Here is an 18,769-nt window from a genome sequence, read left to right as displayed (position 1 = left end):
GGTACCGCTTCTAAGAGTTGTGTTTTGACACAGCGTGGTACTCGAGTTTAGAGACCTCGAGTACTTTGTCACAGTATTGTATAACTGCACAGTTGTACTCGATTTTGTGAGGCGTGAGTACTTTGCTATAGTACCCGAGTTCTAAAAACTCGAGTATGGATCGGGCATACCTCATTATACAAAGTACAACCATACAGCATAGTACTCGATTTCTTTAGACTCGAGTACTGTGTAAAAGTACCCAAGTTTTCTAAACTCGAGTACAGAGCTGTATGATTGCAATGTGCTCATACCCGAACCATTCGAGTTTTGTGTGCAATGTTTATCTGGTTAGGAAGCCATGCATGTGCCATGAGTTATCCTGTCATGTCGTGCCAGTGTCACTATTTTTTTCCCCCGAGTGGCTAATGTCATTGGAATTGCTCATATAATGCTCAAGGCCTCAAGGGTATAGATGGATTTTAACTGGGCATGCATGCATATTAATCTCTAGTAATAAAAATTGCACTAATTACAAATTTGGTAAGGTTTTCCGCTGGTCCTTCTTGTTGCTCAGCTTTCATGAGATTAGAACACTTGCACCTCCCCTAAATGCAAACAAAAAATTTGCAATTCACACTTCTCCCACTGTAGTACATTTTCCAAAAAATTATCCTCATCCCTCAAGCTGCAACACCTCTGCCATCAGCCTAGCATCACAAGAAGTCATTCAACAGTTTCATTTTTTAAACAAGAGCACAGCTACTATAAAGTCATTCATTTCAGCCATAAACTAATGTTTACAAGAAAAATATGATACCTTTTTTTTTTTATCCTACAGAAATCAAGCTTATACCCCAAAAAGTATATGATAAAAAAAAAAACTGACCCAAATGAAAGCAGAAAGACAAACACTAGTCAAAATTTTCAATACATCATGGCAACCAAGTTAATTGTTCTTGGTGTCTGCAGCCTGCTTAGCACCAACTGAGAAGAACTCGGTAATTACTTCAAGTGGCATACCCTTGGTTTCAGGGACTTTCAAGAAAACAAACACCCATGACAAAGAAGCAGAAGTAGAGAATAACACTAAGGGTTGAGATTGATGCGTTCACAACACTGCCCATATCCACAAGACTTCCAAGGACTAGGATGACAAGAGATACTATCAAGATAGGGATTGTGGTAAGCAACAAAGTCCTGCAATGGGGAAAAAACGAAAAACAAACCATGAGATGAACCAAAACATGAAAGAACAAAGCAATTAAGGGAAAATGTACACAAGTTCACATCAAACTAACAAACTCAAATTAGCAGAGGTAAGATATTGATTTTATATGACATGACATATTTGCATTTAGTGGCATCTTTCTTATCATCCATTCATGCAAACATCTTTGTAGACATCCTTACAATGAAATGAATGTCAAGGACTTTGGAAGTCCTAATGTTACTCATCATCACATACAACAAGAAAACTTCTTTGTTCAAGCAAAATTTTGCAGATTCCAGTACATGTGAAGCATTTATTCCCAAGGAAAAAAAAACAAAAAGACACAAAATTAACACTCATTGTGACTCCAGCTGCACATAAAACATTATAAGACTCTAAGCAAAGTTCACATAACTCATTCATAAATATAACCATAGGAGATCTATTTAATAAACACATTCAACGCTAGCATTAAAAAATATTCAAGGTAATACCAGAGGGTTAGGCCTGTAACGATAACCAAGCATCATCCGCTTCTTGTACTGCTCATATATATCATCCTCAGGAGTCACATCCCCAGGATTGTGAGCACCCACCCCCAAGTTGTCTATCTTAACATTCCCTGCCATGATTGGATCTGCAATACCACTTTTGGAGCTCCCAAGGCCTTCACCTGCAATTCACATAAAGGCAAGTAAGTTTCTCACCAAATACACAGCATCTTGAAAGAATTATTTGGATTGTGAATCAGATTTTAAGACATGTATGTGTTTATTTGTCTCTATGTGAAAATGTGTCTGCACGCATTTACATGTTTGTGTGTGTTTGTGATAGAGAGAGAGAGAGAGAGGCACCCATGTGATGCCCTTTTTTAGAAGAAGCCGCTGTGACCAAGAATTGGAAAGAGGACAAATATGTTCATGGTGAGCACAAAATCAAAAAAACACACACACAGGGGAAGGCCAAAGTTGCAGATAAAAATAGTTGGTCAATGAAGGCTCAAATAAAAACGCCTTCAAGGAAACCAAAGAAAAAAAAGTCTTACTGAGCAAATCGGAACCTGGGGGCAGCAGCTGGTGGTGGCATCTCATCTTTTGATTGTTTAGGTTGTTTAAATTTCTCTTCCTGTGCAGCCTTCTTCATGTAAAACTCCATCATTGCTATGGGATCTGCACCTGTTGGTGCAGTAGCTTCACCTACAAACAAAAAAGCATGCAATCATAAACACGTGTATCAAACAAGTATTCAATACCAATCAATCAAAAGCACTTATACTTCATAATTTGGGAGGCGTCCCAACATAACATGATAATAAACAAGCAAGATACCAAGTATAAATCTGTAAGATACTGCCAACACACATGATATCCTGTTTAAAAATGTAAGTTAAGCATTCTAAAACATTCCAAAACACTCAGATAAAATCTTCACTCTCAACGGAACACAAAAAAAAAATGCTCCTCATCAATTATAACAAAGTTCTTACCAGTGTATCAAAAACAAAACTAGGGATTATCCTCCAATATTTCATAAAATAATCTGGTTCTATTAGTCCTTTTTTCATTTTTGTGAATCACCATTGAATACTTCTTCTGAAACAGAAAACATATCTTAGGCTTTTCCAAGAAGTAATGGAGCAAGTCACTTCATTTTCAATGGGAACTGTGGGAAGTCTTTCAAAATCCAGTCATAGGGTATGTGCAAGAGAGAATAAACAAAGGACATCCTTTAAGAAAACAATAACCCTATGCTTGGATAGAGGGACTTGAGGGGGGGAGGAGTGGAGAGGAGAGTGGAGGGGACGTGGCTCACCCTTTGGTTCCACCAATGCAATTGACCATCGAAAATCATTCCCGTTTTCTTCTCCTCACTGGTTCCTTAACTGGTCTCACCTTGCCTAAAAAGAACACAAGCAAATACTCATATTCAAATCATTTAACCATAAAGAGATGCATATGTAATCAGTATAAGAGGGGAGAGTACCATGTCCAGTCCCACAGTCAGGAGGATGTGTCCGTGTCCGTTGCGGCCTTCGCGGCCGATCCTCACTGTGTGAAGCCTCAGGTGGGGGGGTGGGTATCTCTGTCTGGATGGCACCAGGGGTGGGCATGAATCTCATCTCATCTCTACCACATACATCTCCGGGGATAGTGCCGGTAGTCGGTGGGGGAGAGGATGTGGGTGGGCAGGTATCATCGCGAACCATGGATGGGGACCGACATGTCTGGGCAAACGTATGGGATGGACCCGCATCATCATGTGCCATGGAGCCCATGTCATAACGAGTGTCCTGCATCATCTCATCTGATGTCTGACTTGCCTCCTCCATCGTGTGGTCATGCACGGGTGTGTGACGGCCACCCGATGTGTGACGGCTCGCAGTTGTGGGATGCCGACTAGATGCATGGCACTGACTAGATTGACGACCTCCATGCCCTCGACGTCCACCTGCTTGTCAACCATGCCCTACAGCCGGTTCACTTGCGTTGCCCACAGTGCGTGCATCGTCCAAGGTCAATCGATTGATCTCTTCAACAGATTGCAAGGCATTCATACAGTCCGTGTAGATCTCAGACCCTGGTTCGAACTTCGCCATAATCCTCAACTGTGATTCAACCTGTCACAAGTATACAAGAGTAGTGTTAGGATTTGGAACTAAACTATGCAAAGCAAGGTACATTTATAATAGAACAATCTTTGTAAACTTACCAAAGTGTCCTAGTATGAGGTCTCTTTTGTAATATGCCGAACAATGATGGGACGATACCACACCATATTCTCGTCATTGTAGCTCATTACCCCATGAAAGGGCGGTGCTTCAGCAATTGTGGCATGCGCAGCCCATCTAGCAATATGAGTGGCATGTTCTTGAACCCAATTTTTTTCGTGCTTGCCTTGGAGTGTTATCTTGTGAAGTTCAATTGAAGTATCGACATTGTCCGGTACGCCTTGCTTCATCCCAAACTGTCAAAGAACACGTTCAGGGTGATGGCCTTCAATCACCCAAAAATGTATAAGCGGCACGATGGACCTCCATATGTGTTGGCCTGCCGTACAATATGCGGGCAGGGAACCCAAATAATCTCTATATGGCTCCCAGACAATCTACAATGATCCAACAAATGGGAACAACCATATTAACAATATATGTGTAACGATATCTTACAAACAACCATAAAGTGGTTGGTTCCCACTTATAAGGCACGATACCTGATTTGGCCGGAGCGAAGCAAGCGACACACGATAGGCGCGTAGGACATGCATTGGATGGTCAGTTGTTATCTTAGCCCCTTTCCATCTATCAAACAACACAGACATAACCTTCATATTAATTACTTACATAATTCTCATGCGAAAGAAATTAATGCGGAAATGTAAAACGATAACTAAGTTGAAGATCCTACATACCTAACAGCAAGTGGACCTGGGGGCAGTGCCTGGTGTGGATGCCTCATCACAGGACATATTTGTGGAAACCTCGCCCACGCCCACAACTGCACTAATAGCAGTGCACCACCAATTTGCTTGGCTGTCTTCTCTGATGCCTTACAGAGGTGTCTATATAGCCAACTTAGTGTTGCACTACCCCAATTATAATTCTTTCCATTGCTGATTGGATTGAAAAATTGTAGATACATGATTGAGAGCCGTTCGCCAGATTTGTCCATAAACAGTATACTACCCAACATTTGGAGTATGTAATACCGAGCATACTGTTGCACACGCACCTCAGTGGCGTCGGCGGAAGAGGGTTGCGAAACCGCTCCTCCAACCATTTGGCTTTTATCCTCGGCCCTTCCAACACTCGCAGTGTTCTTTTTTGTACCAAGCGGTCCGTCCGGTGGAAGGAAGCCTAGTAAATCTATGCAAAAGTCACGCCGAGTTGTCCATATGGGTAAATCCTACCACCGGCAAGCCATGTACGGGTACCCCCGGGATGACCTCTATGTCTTGTAGCGTGATGGTCATCTCACCGTGTGGCAAGTGGAATGAGTGCGTCTCGGCCGCCATCTCTCCACTAAGGCCGTGATCAGTGCATGGTCAAGGTCCATATGTGGGACTCGAAGTAGCCCATCTAACCCCGCATCTGTGATGTAAGTGGCAATCCGTGGATCTAACCCACCATCAAACAGACCTTTATCTCGGTGACGACAAGTCAAAACACCTGGCACTTCCTGCAAACAAAGCAGCTTAGTATTAATAATAACATTCACTAACCACGTAATAATTACACTTCAAACATAATGCCCAAAATCTTTCTACTACATATATTGATTACAATGACACAAGTGCATACCTCGCCTGCCAAAGGAGCATCCCAAAGCAAACTTGAACGATGCATAGGTTGCCTCGTCAAGACAGTCCCTATAGAGGGTCCTGCTCGATGTAGGTCCATACCTGACATAAATTAAAGGTGATTAATGGCCCATTAGCATATTCATCAAATACCCATAAGCTAAATCAAAATGATAGCATCTCACTAATTTGTTTACTTGTTCCTATATCAATAATTTTTTTGTGGCCTTTAAGAGGGGAAATGCTATTGTTGAGGGTGGCTCAAGTGTAATTTTATTGAACCAAATTGCTAAAGTCAGTACAAACAATGTTAGAAATCCTTAAACTCAAACATCGACGACCATGGAGAGATTTTTTGACCACCCCGAAAAAAAACAAAAAACAAAAAACTATAGAACTTTAAAAGGGGAAGTTCCCTTTTTTTTTTTCCCTCAAAAACTCTCCTAAGCACTTGATTGATTTTCTTTAAAGGGCTCTAATCTAAGCCTTTCAATTCATGTGTTCTTTCTATTTTTAAAACTAATAAGTTCTTTCTAATAAGTGAGTTCTTTCAATTCATGTTTTTTAAATTCACAATATCCAAGATTCAACATAGCACAATCACAAACTAATATAATTCTATAGGGAATATTTCCACAACTACCAAATCACAAACTAAATATGTTTTGGAATAATTATAAGAACTTGTACAATTAGATATACATAAAAAGATCATGCTTTTATTAAGAAAGCAAAAGAAAAAGAAAGATGAGACATTTCAACTTTTAAGTTTATGTTCCACAGGCAGAAATGTTTAAGCTAGATTCTAAGGCCTAACACATGAAATGTACACCTCACACTCTAAATGTATAAGATGGTGGATTTTCACAAACCACAACTTAATGGATTCAGTCAACATTGATAACCAACAAAAGTAGATAATGGTTGAATCAAGTTCAACCACCTACACTCACTAGGATAAACCGTAGCCCAATAAAGATTCTACATCATTTTGAGTTATTTAAGCCATGAAAAAACTGGAAGCATAAAGTAAAAGAAGCAACCAGCAAATAACTTAATCAAACACTAATGGAAGCATATTAGTTGGTGAAAATTGAAGAATTGACATTGGTTATGGAGGATAAAAACTGGTAATCTAGTCAAAATTCAACTAAACTCCATTTAGATTCAACTTTGGTATTATTCCAAGATATTTCCTCAAGATTTTAACTACATCTAAGGAAATCCGCTCAAAGATATGAGTAGGGGTAACCCCTATTTGTGAAAAGATAAGAGAGAGTCACTTGAGATGGTTTGGTCATTTTCAAAGGAGAGCGATTAATGCACCGGTAAGAAACAGTGACATGACCCAAGTTTAGGGAGCAAATTAAGGTAGAGAAAGACCCAAATAAAATTAGTTGAAGTAATAAAAAAGGACTTATCAATTAAAGAAATAACAGATATATGATTCCAAATAGAATAAAATGGAGGAAAAGAACGCGTGGCTGACCCTAACTAATTTGTTGAGGATCCATAGCCCTGTTGTTGTTGTGACTACATCTAGTGCCATTAAGACAGTATTATCAATTTGGTAGGGCTAATGAGCTAGTTATCATCACAAAAAGGGTTAAATGTTATTTTAAATTGGCATTGTGTACCTATTTTTAGAATACACAGTAAACATATATTAAAATCGCTGTGCAAACTGTTTTCAAATAAAATAAAGGACAGAAAATAGATTATAAGCATATTTAATTTCACAAAACTCATCTCTTATTAAATATAGGAATAGGAACAAGAAAAACATGGCTTTTAAAATTAACGGGTTTAAAAATTTATTTCAGTTATTTGCACTCATAACTCTGATAGAGATAAACCCTACACAATTACAGATTAAAATAAAGGTGGGTATTTCATCATTAGGAACTATTCAAAATAACCACAATTGACTTCATCCTAAAACCTTCTAGTCCTTTGCCATCATTGTGTCCTCTCTCTTCACATCATAACCCCAAAAAAAAAAAAAAACTATGCTTATTTTCTTAGCAAATTAAGATTTGTTTTATGACCAGCATGATAACCGTACCAAAAATAAAGCCCAAATGCAACACAACAGTTCCTTCAAAGAAGAGAACTAATAGGCCGACTTTCTAGAAAACGATATTTAAAGTGCTTCGCTCTTCTCTCACTTATTCCATGTGGGACATAGACACACTATAATAGAACATGTGCCAAGGCCGAGATCTTTTGGATACTCTGGTCATCAGACTCGTTGTATCAGGTGCCCTCATTGGCTTGCTGCCTTTCATAGCCTTAGACCTGGGACATGATGCTTCTAAGACTTGGTATAAATTTCAGGCACAAACCAGGGCATTTTTTGTTGTTGAATGCTATACATTAAAACTTGAACAAATGAATCAAAATCGACAATAAATGCCTACAATCTTCAAGGTTTTCCGCCTAGGAAGCACATCTGGAGGTGCGTTGGCACACAGAAGCACATCATTATGAACTGTTTTCTAGTTTCTAGAATGATGATTTGACATGCCATGGTGATAGGAGATTTCTAAAAAAGATCTCAAAGTGAGGTTTCGCTACTCAAATGTACTCATTGGCTTGGTCCCTTTATATAGACAGTATGTAAACAAACAAAGAAGAGAGGTGCAAAATTTTATTCATCTCTAAGTATCTAACTCACTTTTAACATGTTCTAGGTGTTATCCCAATCAAACTATGTACCAGTAGAGAAGCAAAGAAACTCAGTCATAGTTACAAGACAAAAATTACCACAATTAGTTAAAAACTCATGGAAAGAACAAAAAAAAACCCCAAACATTGCTAACCTTTGAGTGCGACGTCGCCGGCGATAAAATGGGTGGATATCTTGCGAGGTCGCCGGCGATGAAATGGGTTTGGGGTTTGAACGCCGACGCCGGCAAAGAAACGGGTTTGGGAGTCCGACGTTGCCGGCGATGAAAGGGGTTTGGGGTTTCTACGGCGGCGCCGGTGATGAAACGGGTTTGGGAGTCCGAGTTTCACCGGCGATGAAATGGGTTTTCGGTTTGGAGAGTGAGAGTGTGCAACTGAGTGAGAAATGAGAGATGAGAGATGAGTGGTTTTAGTTCGCCATACTCGAGTTTGATATAATCGAGTACTTTAAATAATACCCGAGCCCATGAAACTCGAGTAATGGGCATGCAATCCAGATTTATACTCGAGCCTCACATACTCGAGTACCATGAAAAGTACCCGAGTTCTTAAAACTCGAGTACCAATCTGGATATGCAATTTTGTACCAGTCTGGATTGTCCGCCAAGAAGGGATGGGAATCCAGATTAGTACTCGCGTTTGAAACACTCGGGTACCAGTTTTGCCAGTACTCGAGCTCTTCAAACTCGAGTACGTGGTGAATTTTTTTAAAATAGATATTCCACGCTGGCTTGCCACGGTGGAGGTGTAAAATCCAGTACTCGAGTTCACCAAACTCGAGTACTGGAAAAAGTGGTACATCCCCAATTAGTTCCGAAACAGTGTTTTCTGCCTAAATTTTTTTAGAAATGGTGGTATTGGGCCGATTTGGCCCTGATTTGGTCTATTAGGTCCATTTTGGACTAGTTGTCCTTTTTTATTTATTTATAGTTTTGAGCTTCAAAAATTCAATTTTGTTTCTTAATTTTTGGGTTGAAAAGTTTGAAATATTCTTCCATTTAGATCAAACTCTTTTTGAGCTAAAAAATATAAACAAAATAGACATTAGAAATTAGAGATATAGGTCCTAAAAAAGTACTTCCTGTGTCCCAATTTGTTTGTTCTATTTGAAAAGTCAAACGTTTTAAGAGAATATTATTTATTGTCTTGTTTACCTTATTAAAATGTATAAGTTCACAAAACCCCCTTAAATAAATTTATTAGCTTTTTTTTATATATTTTTTTTAAAGAGAGTTATTTTTAATGAGACAACTAAAAATGGAGTCCAAATCTTCTGTCACACTTTTTCTGCTCTACTATATATTTCACCAATAAAAATTTGCCCCATGTTCACCTAATTAATTAAATACTACCATTATTGACTTATTAATACTACCATTATTGATTAATGGTAGTATTTAATTAATTAGGTAAACATGTGACAAGTTTTTATTGGTGGAGTATAGAGTGGAGTAGGAAAAATAGGATAGCTAAAAATGTGCTCCAATTGGATTGATTTTCTAAATATTTGTTAGTTTTCTTTTCAAATAGTTTTGCAAATAAGGTAGGGGTATAGTAAGAATATTAGTAAATTAATGACTTTTATTTTTAGAAACTGGACAATATTTTGGAACATCTCAAAATGGAATAAAGAACAAACAAACTAGGACGAAGGAAATAATAAAAAAAAAAATATTTAAATGATTACCTTATATAATAATTTTGCAATAATATAAACATTATAGTTATACTTGGGAAAAAAAAGCTACAATTCTAAAGATTAATATAATCAGAATTGTTGCGCAATAGGCTGATTGAGATAGGATAGTGAAAAATCATATGGATGGACTTCTGATAAAAAGGCCATCTTGCCTTTTTAAAGATAAGTATATTGTGTTTTCATTACATGCAAGCTGAAACACATTCACATTGTAAGAGAAAGTATACATTGTATTGGGTATATGCAGCATTTCTTTCACAGCAGGTGGGTCCCACACACCAGTGGGCCCACTTATTGTGTGAGAGATGATATATACCTGATTATGGGTATAATTTTTCACCTTGTAGGGACCCCACAATGTGAGTGTGATGCTCTATGTTGAAGGTTGAAAGTAAAACACCATATGCTGCCTCTGCTCTTTGGGTTTGCCTCCTAGCTAGTGTTGCTAAGGGATATGAACACTCTGAGAAACAATATCAACACGATGTTAACTTTCTCGGCTCTTTGGTCAAATGAGTTTGGTTGTACAAAATTCTTTAACTAACGGATATGGATTATTTTTAAGCTTATAATAACCAATGATGATAGTGGCAGAACTACCAGTTTACTGTAAAAACAAGTTCATTAAAAGCAAATGCAGCCAAGAAGTTTGAAAAGATATGCATTCATAAACGAAACAAAGAATAACGTTTAAATGCAATCAGACCCCCTTACAAGCCTTTCAATTAGTATTCTTTCGAAATAGAAGAAACATTACTTTTACAATTGGAGATAAAACTGAACACCCTATAAGCTCATTTGAACCAGTGAACACAAAGCAGGACCAAATATCAACAAATGTACCTCCCTAATTCCAACAAACTTATGATACAGAAGACAAACTAGACAAACTGTGTTTCCACTTAAACGCTCTCTGGTTTACTGGTCCAGGTATGACACTGAGTCCAAATATCTCCTTGGGGGCTTGTCCTGGCTCCACAAACCCCATCAAATTTGCAATAAGGGAGGCACTCTCGTTTATATGGTTCATGTCTTTTGTGTCCTTCCATAAGAGGTATGCCAATTGTAGGCACCTTTGCTTTGTGTTCAACTTAATACCCCACTTCTGGTAAAGGAGTACTCGTTCCTTTTTCGAGAACTTCTTCTGCATTTTCCTGCACAACATTACCCTCTCTTGTTTGAGAGCCTTTGCACTGTCCCCCCCACCAGAAACAATGATATTAGAGATTGCTTGTTGGAACTTAAAAAAGGAAATCGTTTAAGGATTACTTGTGCAGGTTTATATATGCATCAGGATCTACACCTCATACTTTCTAACAAATGAGACATATCCAATACCTATGGATGAATATGCAAGTATAAGTTTCTTGCATGACTCAGTAAATGTAATGAGTTTCCTTATTAATATCATGCTAAGAATACTATAAGAGAGATTTCATACGAATATGATCAATTGCAAAACAATACAAGTTTACATTGCTTTTATACATTTTTAGAAACATTTCTTCAAAAGAATCACAAGGGTCTCTTATTTTCATCACCTTTTTTTTTAATGTCATGGTATCAAAATTTTAAATTTTATAATACTATCTTTGTAATAATCTACATTTGGGGGTGCATATGAATGTTTGCGCTTGTGTGATTGTGTGTAATATGAATCCCCAGAAAGAAGAGAAATTCTATACCTTAAAGCTGGATCACTCTCTTTAGTTCTGCTAGTTCCATGTGAAAATTTGTCCTTGAGAAAGGACAACCTTCTGTACTCTACTTCCATGTACACAGAGTCTGAAGATTCACCTTTAAAGAGAAGGAAGAAATAGGTTCTGTGGATCAATGGTACATTGCATGCATCCCAAAGTTCAATTATGACTCTCCGCTTCCTCTCAAACTCGATGGGCCAATCAAAGCCAGGCTGCAAAGCATCCAGGCCAGCATCTTTTACATTGTCTCTGGACTCATAGGTCATGGCTCTGGCCCTTTGTACCTATCACACATAAAAATGACATAATAAAGGACATATTTCGACCCCAAAAAAAAAAAAAAACTTTCTTTTTAAAAAAAAGGACAAGCGAGGGAGGGAGGAGGGAGGGAGACTTAAACTAAATTCTCTCTATGGGAAGAACCAAGCAGTACCACTTGGCTACAGGGCACATGATAAAGATTATGGAGGAAGTCAAACTACCTAAAATTTCCAAAAGAAATATCCATTATCTAGTTTGTATGACTGATCTCTGAAACCACCACCATACAGATGTTCCAGTGTTTGTATCTATAAACAAATCAAGCTGGTTTGTTCTCAATATAATTTCCTCCAACAAAAAAGTCTAGGTGTAAAAACCCACAAGGCATTATTTCTAAAATGAACGCTCCAAAAAGAAATGGTGGAGAACAGTCATATCTAAGAGTAGGAGTAATCAAGCCTATGAGAGCGCTAAGAGAAAACCCACAGGGCACTGGTCAGCTTCATTTTGAGCAAAAAGAAAGGCCCCATAGAGCAGGAGCACATAATAAGAATTCAATTTTCAAAACTACAAACCCCCAAAGGAAGCAAAAGAAACTAGACAGACCTCTTATTAGAGTCATTGTTATAGGGCAACATGATGACAGCACTATTGGCCTTATACAAACAAAAATTTTCATAAAAACATGCATCCATAATAGTTTTAAGTATCATAGCACCAGGATATAAATGAGATTACTTGTGCTATTGCCAAGATGTAAAAATCAATCTCCCTGCAGTCTTGTAAATAACATACAGGAATTATTAAAACTTGAGCACAATATATAGTAAATGCTGAAATGGATATCATAACCGATAATTACTTTATTATATGTTTATTAGTTTTTGACGAAAATGATGAGGTTCAAGTGACGTCTAAAGGATGATATGAGGTACTCCAAACAAATGATATAAGACAAAACTTAGGTACAATTCCTTAGGTACAGTATTGTACTTGAGTTTTACCCAACAATATAATAATTGTCAACCTACAAGAGATGACTTGCATGAGAACCAAAAGAACTGAGAAAGAGAGAGAGAGATTTTACTTTCTCACCATTTCATCGTATTGTTTCTTGGACTGACGTCTGGCTGCTTCACTCGATTCTGTAGCAAAACTGAGAATGCTTCTAGTATCCTCTGAATCAGACTTGTCACTGTATTGAGATTCAGTCAAATCACTCTTAAAAGAACTTTGGGAACTTTTTCTAGACAAATTTCCAACATTGGAACTAAACTTTGATGCAGCAATCTTTTGTTGATTGTCTTCTGGTCTTTCATCGAAGACCTTTGGAGGCCTAATAGGTAGTGAGTTCTCATTCCGTTCTGCCTTCTCAAAGTTATAAGATGGCATGGGTGAGAGACTTGGCTTGCAACTTCTGCTTCTAGTTAATTTTAAGCTTCCAGATTTAGTCATAAATGCTTCAGATGAATTTGGAGATTGCTCTGAAGGACAGAAACTGATAAGACAGCTGATGGCCTTTTGCATGCTCTGAATTTTTTGCTTCAGATCATCGTAAGTGCAATCTACATTGGCATTACTTAACTCTTTAGCTTCCTTTTCTAAGGATGATAATGCACATTCATTCATAACCTTCTTATATCGCTTATATGGAGACGATATTGCATCTTCACTCATATCCTCCTTAGTTCCCTTCTGTGGGGATGTTATAGCATCTTCACTTATAGGCTCCTTAGTTCCCTTCTGTGGGGATGTTATAGCATCTTCACTCATGGCCTCCTTAGTTCCCTTCTGTGGGGATGTTATAGCATCTTCACTCATGGCCTCCTTTGTTCCCTTCTGTGGGGATGTTATAGCATCTTCATTCAAAGCTTCCTTAATTCCCTTCTGTGGAGGTGTTACAGCGTCTTCTTTCATTACCTCTTGCAAGGGTAATTGTCCAGCTATTTCTTTAGGACCATGTAAGGAAGGAGTGGCTTCTATTTTTTCATCCATTTGTGATTCCTCCACTTCAATGCATCTCACTTCTTTGCAGCTATCTTCAGATTCTGCGTCAGCCCTTTGAGCAATCTCCTCCCAAACCTTATATGGATCAGGGCCAACAAACTTAGGAGTACTATCCAGCGGAAAGTTGTCTTCAGGAATCTGTTGGTAATTCTGGCTGGAATTAAGCGTGTTAGGCCCGTCAAAATCTCTAGGCATATTGCTTGTTCTGGGACTTAAATTGAGATGAGGAGGATTGACTAGATTCAACGATTCTAATACAGAATAATCATGAATTCTTAGAATTCTATCTTCTCCATCTGATTGCTGTCTATTCTCGACCTGAGACTGAGCAAGATCAAGTTGCTGTTTCAATTCGTTAACCTCTTGATCCATCTGCATAAAAAGGCAGTGTGAGCCACACTTGAACATGTGAGCAAAATTTGTGAGGAAAATATTATTATTTTATAGAGACAATGTTCCAACTTAAACAGCTAACACAACCCTCCTTTTCAAATTCCAAGCACCAAATGCCATAATACAACGACTTTGGCAAACACAACAAGTTTTCAGTTCTAAATCAAGTAAAAGATCAACCATTCTAAATATATATACACCAAAGAAGTTTTAATTAAAATCAAGATGCCTCTGAATAAACGAGCTTCTCAATGGGTCTTTCACCTCATTCAAGATATGGGGCAGGAAGTGAACAAATTACAAGGTGATTGATATCGATTCCTATGTTTAATCTCCTAGTTGTGAAGAATTCTTGTCCTGCATAATAACCTAGCTCTTCCAATTACTACAGACACATTTCCTTTCATGGATATTCCCTAATATCTGTTTTTTGTTGGGATAAGTTTCAAAAAAAATTATGCGCAAATGGATGTCCAGTATTTCTCCCTTGTCATCAAATTTGATGTACCTTCTTAATTCTTTGATGCAATTGTTAGGATTATATTTGGAATATTAATATATGATTAGTAGGTGAATAGCAATTAATGTTACTTCCATAAAATATATGCCTTTTCTAAGTAGAGAGGTTTAAAAGAATAAAGTAATTGCTCTGAACCAAAAAAAAGGCAAAGCAGACTGTAACTGTTATTGATTTTTCAAACAATCTTTTATGTTTACTCTAAGTTGTCTCGGAAAGAGCCAAGGGGGCCCAAACTATGTATACATGACCAAAGAAATAAAAAAGATTTCAAAAAAAGAAAAAAGAAATTACAGAGTGAAAAAGCTCAAGGTAACAGAAAATGTCATTGTTTAACCTTTCTTTTGTCTGCTTGCCAAATAGCAAGGTTATTTGTAGAAGCAGGGTGGTAGACGTTCATCTCATACCTTTTCAATCAGAAGATCTTTCTCCTTCAGTAAGGCAGCAAAATCATATGTGATGGAACCTGATACCAAGCTCTTCAACTCATTCTCCAGTCTAGCCAATTCTTTCTGCAGTTGCTTTACCATAGCCTTATCTGACATCATCACATTGACTTGTGCATTAGTAGTCACCTTATTTGCACAACTTGCGAACAAGAGGGTGTTTCTTGATTGCTCAACATGACTGCGTGCAGGACTCATGGTGCAAATAATGGCTGTTCTGGCATTGCCTCCCAGGGAGTTCTGCAGAATGCGTGTTAGCTTAGAGTCTCTGTAAGGAACGTGCCCATTTCTTCCCTTGCTGCACCAGTCATGGCAGTTTATCAATAACAAACAAACAATTAAGCTATGTTCACAATAAAGAAGGCAACAAGTTCAAATGAACTGGGGGGGGGGGGGGGGGAGAAGAGTTTTCAAGGAGGAAAAATAAAAAATTTGAATCTTTTAGTCCAAGCCCAAACAAGAGAGAAAAAATTAAATAGGCAATATACATAAAAGCCAGAAAAATCATAAGGAATAAATACTGCTATGGAAACATTTGGTGTCCCTCCAATTAATTGAACAGAATCACATCTATCTTCAAGATCCTATATTACATGACCTGGTATTTTGCTCAAGGTTGAAGCAGGATCAAACAGTAACATTACATAAGAATCGTGAGGAAAAGAAACAAACAAAGCTACAGTCTACAAAACATAACAAGGGAATGAAAGCTAACTTAGCCAGGATAGTAATTAAGACATTACTATATGTTGCATATAAAAGACTTACATGCTCTAGCCCCAGCTCAGTGACCTCAAAAATTTTCAACAATATGTTTTCTTCAAAAAGTAACTAGTCCTGGCCAATAAGGCAGAAGGAGAAGAAAAAACATTGATCTGTATACAGAATTTCAGGAATACTGCTTGATAGAAGTGAGTCAAAATCTTAGAGCAGTGACTAGAATCTGCAAACATGATTTCCATAAGGGTGTCCTATGAAAATAGCTCAGTTTGGCAAGCTGTTAATAAACACGGATCAACCATGAACACAGGGGAGGCAAGACTAATTGACTTCTAGCTTCCTTCAGGACTTCACCCCTAGGTTGCTTGTATTACATGATGCAAAATGATACACGTTCCTTCCGTAGCTTTCATCAAGGACGGAATTTGCTAGCAAAAGTTATGTACTGTGCTGGCTTGAAAGCATCATATCAATCTCTTTCATTCTTTCAAGGCAAGCAGACAATCAAGTTGGACTTAAATCTGAAGGTCATCTAAGTATACGCAATTACCAAAGCAAAACAGTCATATTCAATGTCATGCAATTATCCTCACTTTGCATATTCTAGCTGCCATTTGACAGACAAATTGAAAATTTAACTGCTGAGAAAGAAAGATAAGCAGACCTTAATTTGCGGATTACAGTTCCTAGGGTTAGTAAACTGCGATTTATGTGGGAACCTTCTTTCAATCTTGTACCAACTGATAATGTCTGAGAAGCGCGCTCACTACCAGCAAGATCAACAAAATTCTGTACAAGGAAGCCAACTTAAGTAATTTATCATTTGAAGCACAAACATTCCAACATAACCTTAGGAATAAAGTTATTAGTAGTCACTCATGGATAATAACTATTTCATACCACTTGAGCTGCAAGAGTGCTTGAATTTTCCATTCTTCTATATTCACGAGCAGTACTTTCAATTGTCTGTAGAATAGATGTAGAATCCAGAAATTTATAATAAAAGTAAAACATGTCTTATATAAGAAATAAATCATTTTTAATTTAATGTGCATACCAGCCGCATAATTTGATGAGATCTGGAGCTAGTCTCATTTAGAGAAGTCTCTCCTATCTTCCTTTCAGCTGCAAGCATGCAATGCACAGATACCAATATAATGTCCATATAGTGAAACAACTGTAACATGAATATGAAATCATTTTGTGCAATAATCTAATACAAGTTCCCTTACCTTCGCAGATGGAAAGGAGCTCCTTCAGATGGCTCCAATCCTTCAAAGTGACCTCTGTAAGTCTCTCAACAACAGTACCTTTCTGTTAAAAGCAACATAGAATTATGAAAGATGATTCACGTAAAAGTACCTTTAAAGAACAATGGTACAAAAAGGGGGGCTGGGGAAACACTATTTACCTCTGGATCATCTAGAAGTCTAAGTGGACCACTGTCTGAGCTGAGGAGGTCTCTAACGGCTTCATTATAGATCTCCATAGCAGAGAACTTTAACAAATATTGTCTTTCTTTATGCTAAAAGACGATAAAACATGTCAAACTTATGCTAATTTGCCAAGGAAATGGATAAGTTGTATACATGTGATGCGAAAATTCTATACATACCATATCAATGTAGTTGTACATATCTGCTACTGCACATTCTGTAACTCCGGTCATGGTGTATGTCTTTCCACTGCTGGTTTGCCCATATGCGAAAATACTTGCTGTACATATACATCACCATCAGTAGTCTGCAATCGTATTCAAATATCAGGAAACAGTGGAAGAGGTCAAGAAAAATACTCACAGTTAATACCACTGACTGCTGAGAGAGCAACAGCTCTGGCTCCTTCTTCATACACCTGCTTTGTGGGGGTGTCAGCTCCAAATACTCTATCTGTCTCCAATGCATTGGTTGCCAAAGGCAAAATAAAAAGGAAAGAGAAAGTAAGGTCTTGCAAGAAATTCTATCTGAAATAAAAACTAAATGTTAGAAAAGCCTAGTTTCTTGGGGTTCATATCATACCACTACCACATACATAAATTCAATTTCAGTATTTCACGCTTGAGCCCAAACACCTTTTAAGCTATTGAATTGACCAGCATTTAAAAAACACAGGAGATGGTAGAAATTTTTTGACATACATTACACATACCATTTCATTAAGGTGCCTTCAATATGACATTTACAAACACAAGAGATGATTGACTTTAACAAACTATAACCAAGACAACAGATTTTCCTACATAAGCCTAACAACCTTATACGTGTTAGTTTTTTAAAAACAAAACATCATTGACGTAACATTTATCATATTTATTATCACGTCAGTTTATAAGTCGGCTTTTATTATGATCAAAGAAACATAAGCTTACCAAATGTATAGGCCGTAGGAAACATGGCGCGGTCGGGCAGGGTGTGCTTGAATATGATGCTGGTATTATTGATGCATTCCCAATCAGAAACATCATTCCTCGATATCTCCTTTTCATTCAAAGGTCTCACTCTAATCGAAACAAATATTTTCTCCTCTTTTGGGCTTGAGCCAATCCCACCCTCCATGTCCCCTTGCATTGTTAGCTCCTCACTACTCATTCTCTCTCAATTTATTCAAAACTCTAACTCCCAAAGTTGATAGCTAGCTCCAAACATCAGAAAAAAGAAAAGAAAAGAAAGCAACGGAGATAGAAACAGAGGATGGTTTTACCAGCAAAAAAAATGAATATCAAGGAGGAGAGAGAGAGAGAGAGAGAGAGAGAGAGAGAGAGAGAGATGAGCCAAAAATGTTGGGACAAAAAAAAAAACCAAGGAAAATGAAAAGCTGTAAAATGAGTCACGTTGTGTGTTTAGCGGAATT

General features: G+C 37.7%; 2 protein-coding genes across 2 annotated transcripts; both read right to left on the bottom strand.

Annotated features, from left to right (window-relative positions):
* Positions 1-2,588: 2,588 nt before the first annotated feature.
* On the bottom strand, positions 2,589-3,804 carry LOC142627546 (uncharacterized). Its single transcript, XM_075801426.1, has 2 exons — positions 3,176-3,804; positions 2,589-3,089 (listed from the first exon to the last, which is right to left on the bottom strand). Exons 1-2 carry the CDS (start codon positions 3,519-3,521, stop codon positions 3,040-3,042), a joined length of 396 nt encoding a protein of 131 aa, XP_075657541.1. The 5' UTR covers positions 3,522-3,804; the 3' UTR covers positions 2,589-3,039.
* A 6,799-nt stretch (positions 3,805-10,603) lies between these two features.
* Positions 10,604-18,486, bottom strand: LOC142608230 (kinesin-like protein KIN-7F). The gene is made up of 12 exons (XM_075779999.1): positions 18,288-18,486; positions 17,719-17,808; positions 17,535-17,635; positions 17,331-17,444; positions 17,152-17,233; positions 16,977-17,044; positions 16,820-16,885; positions 16,584-16,708; positions 15,161-15,497; positions 12,932-14,215; positions 11,561-11,859; positions 10,604-11,068 (listed from the first exon to the last, which is right to left on the bottom strand). The coding sequence occupies exons 1-12, from the start codon at positions 18,484-18,486 to the stop codon at positions 10,738-10,740; spliced, it is 3,096 nt and encodes a 1,031-aa protein (XP_075636114.1). The 3' UTR covers positions 10,604-10,737.
* Positions 18,487-18,769: the final 283 nt, after the last annotated feature.

This window comes from Castanea sativa, chromosome 1 (genome assembly GCF_040712315.1).
Source record: "Castanea sativa cultivar Marrone di Chiusa Pesio chromosome 1, ASM4071231v1".
Lineage (NCBI taxonomy): Eukaryota > Viridiplantae > Streptophyta > Magnoliopsida > Fagales > Fagaceae > Castanea > Castanea sativa.
This window is presented reverse-complemented; position numbering and strand designations above follow the sequence as displayed.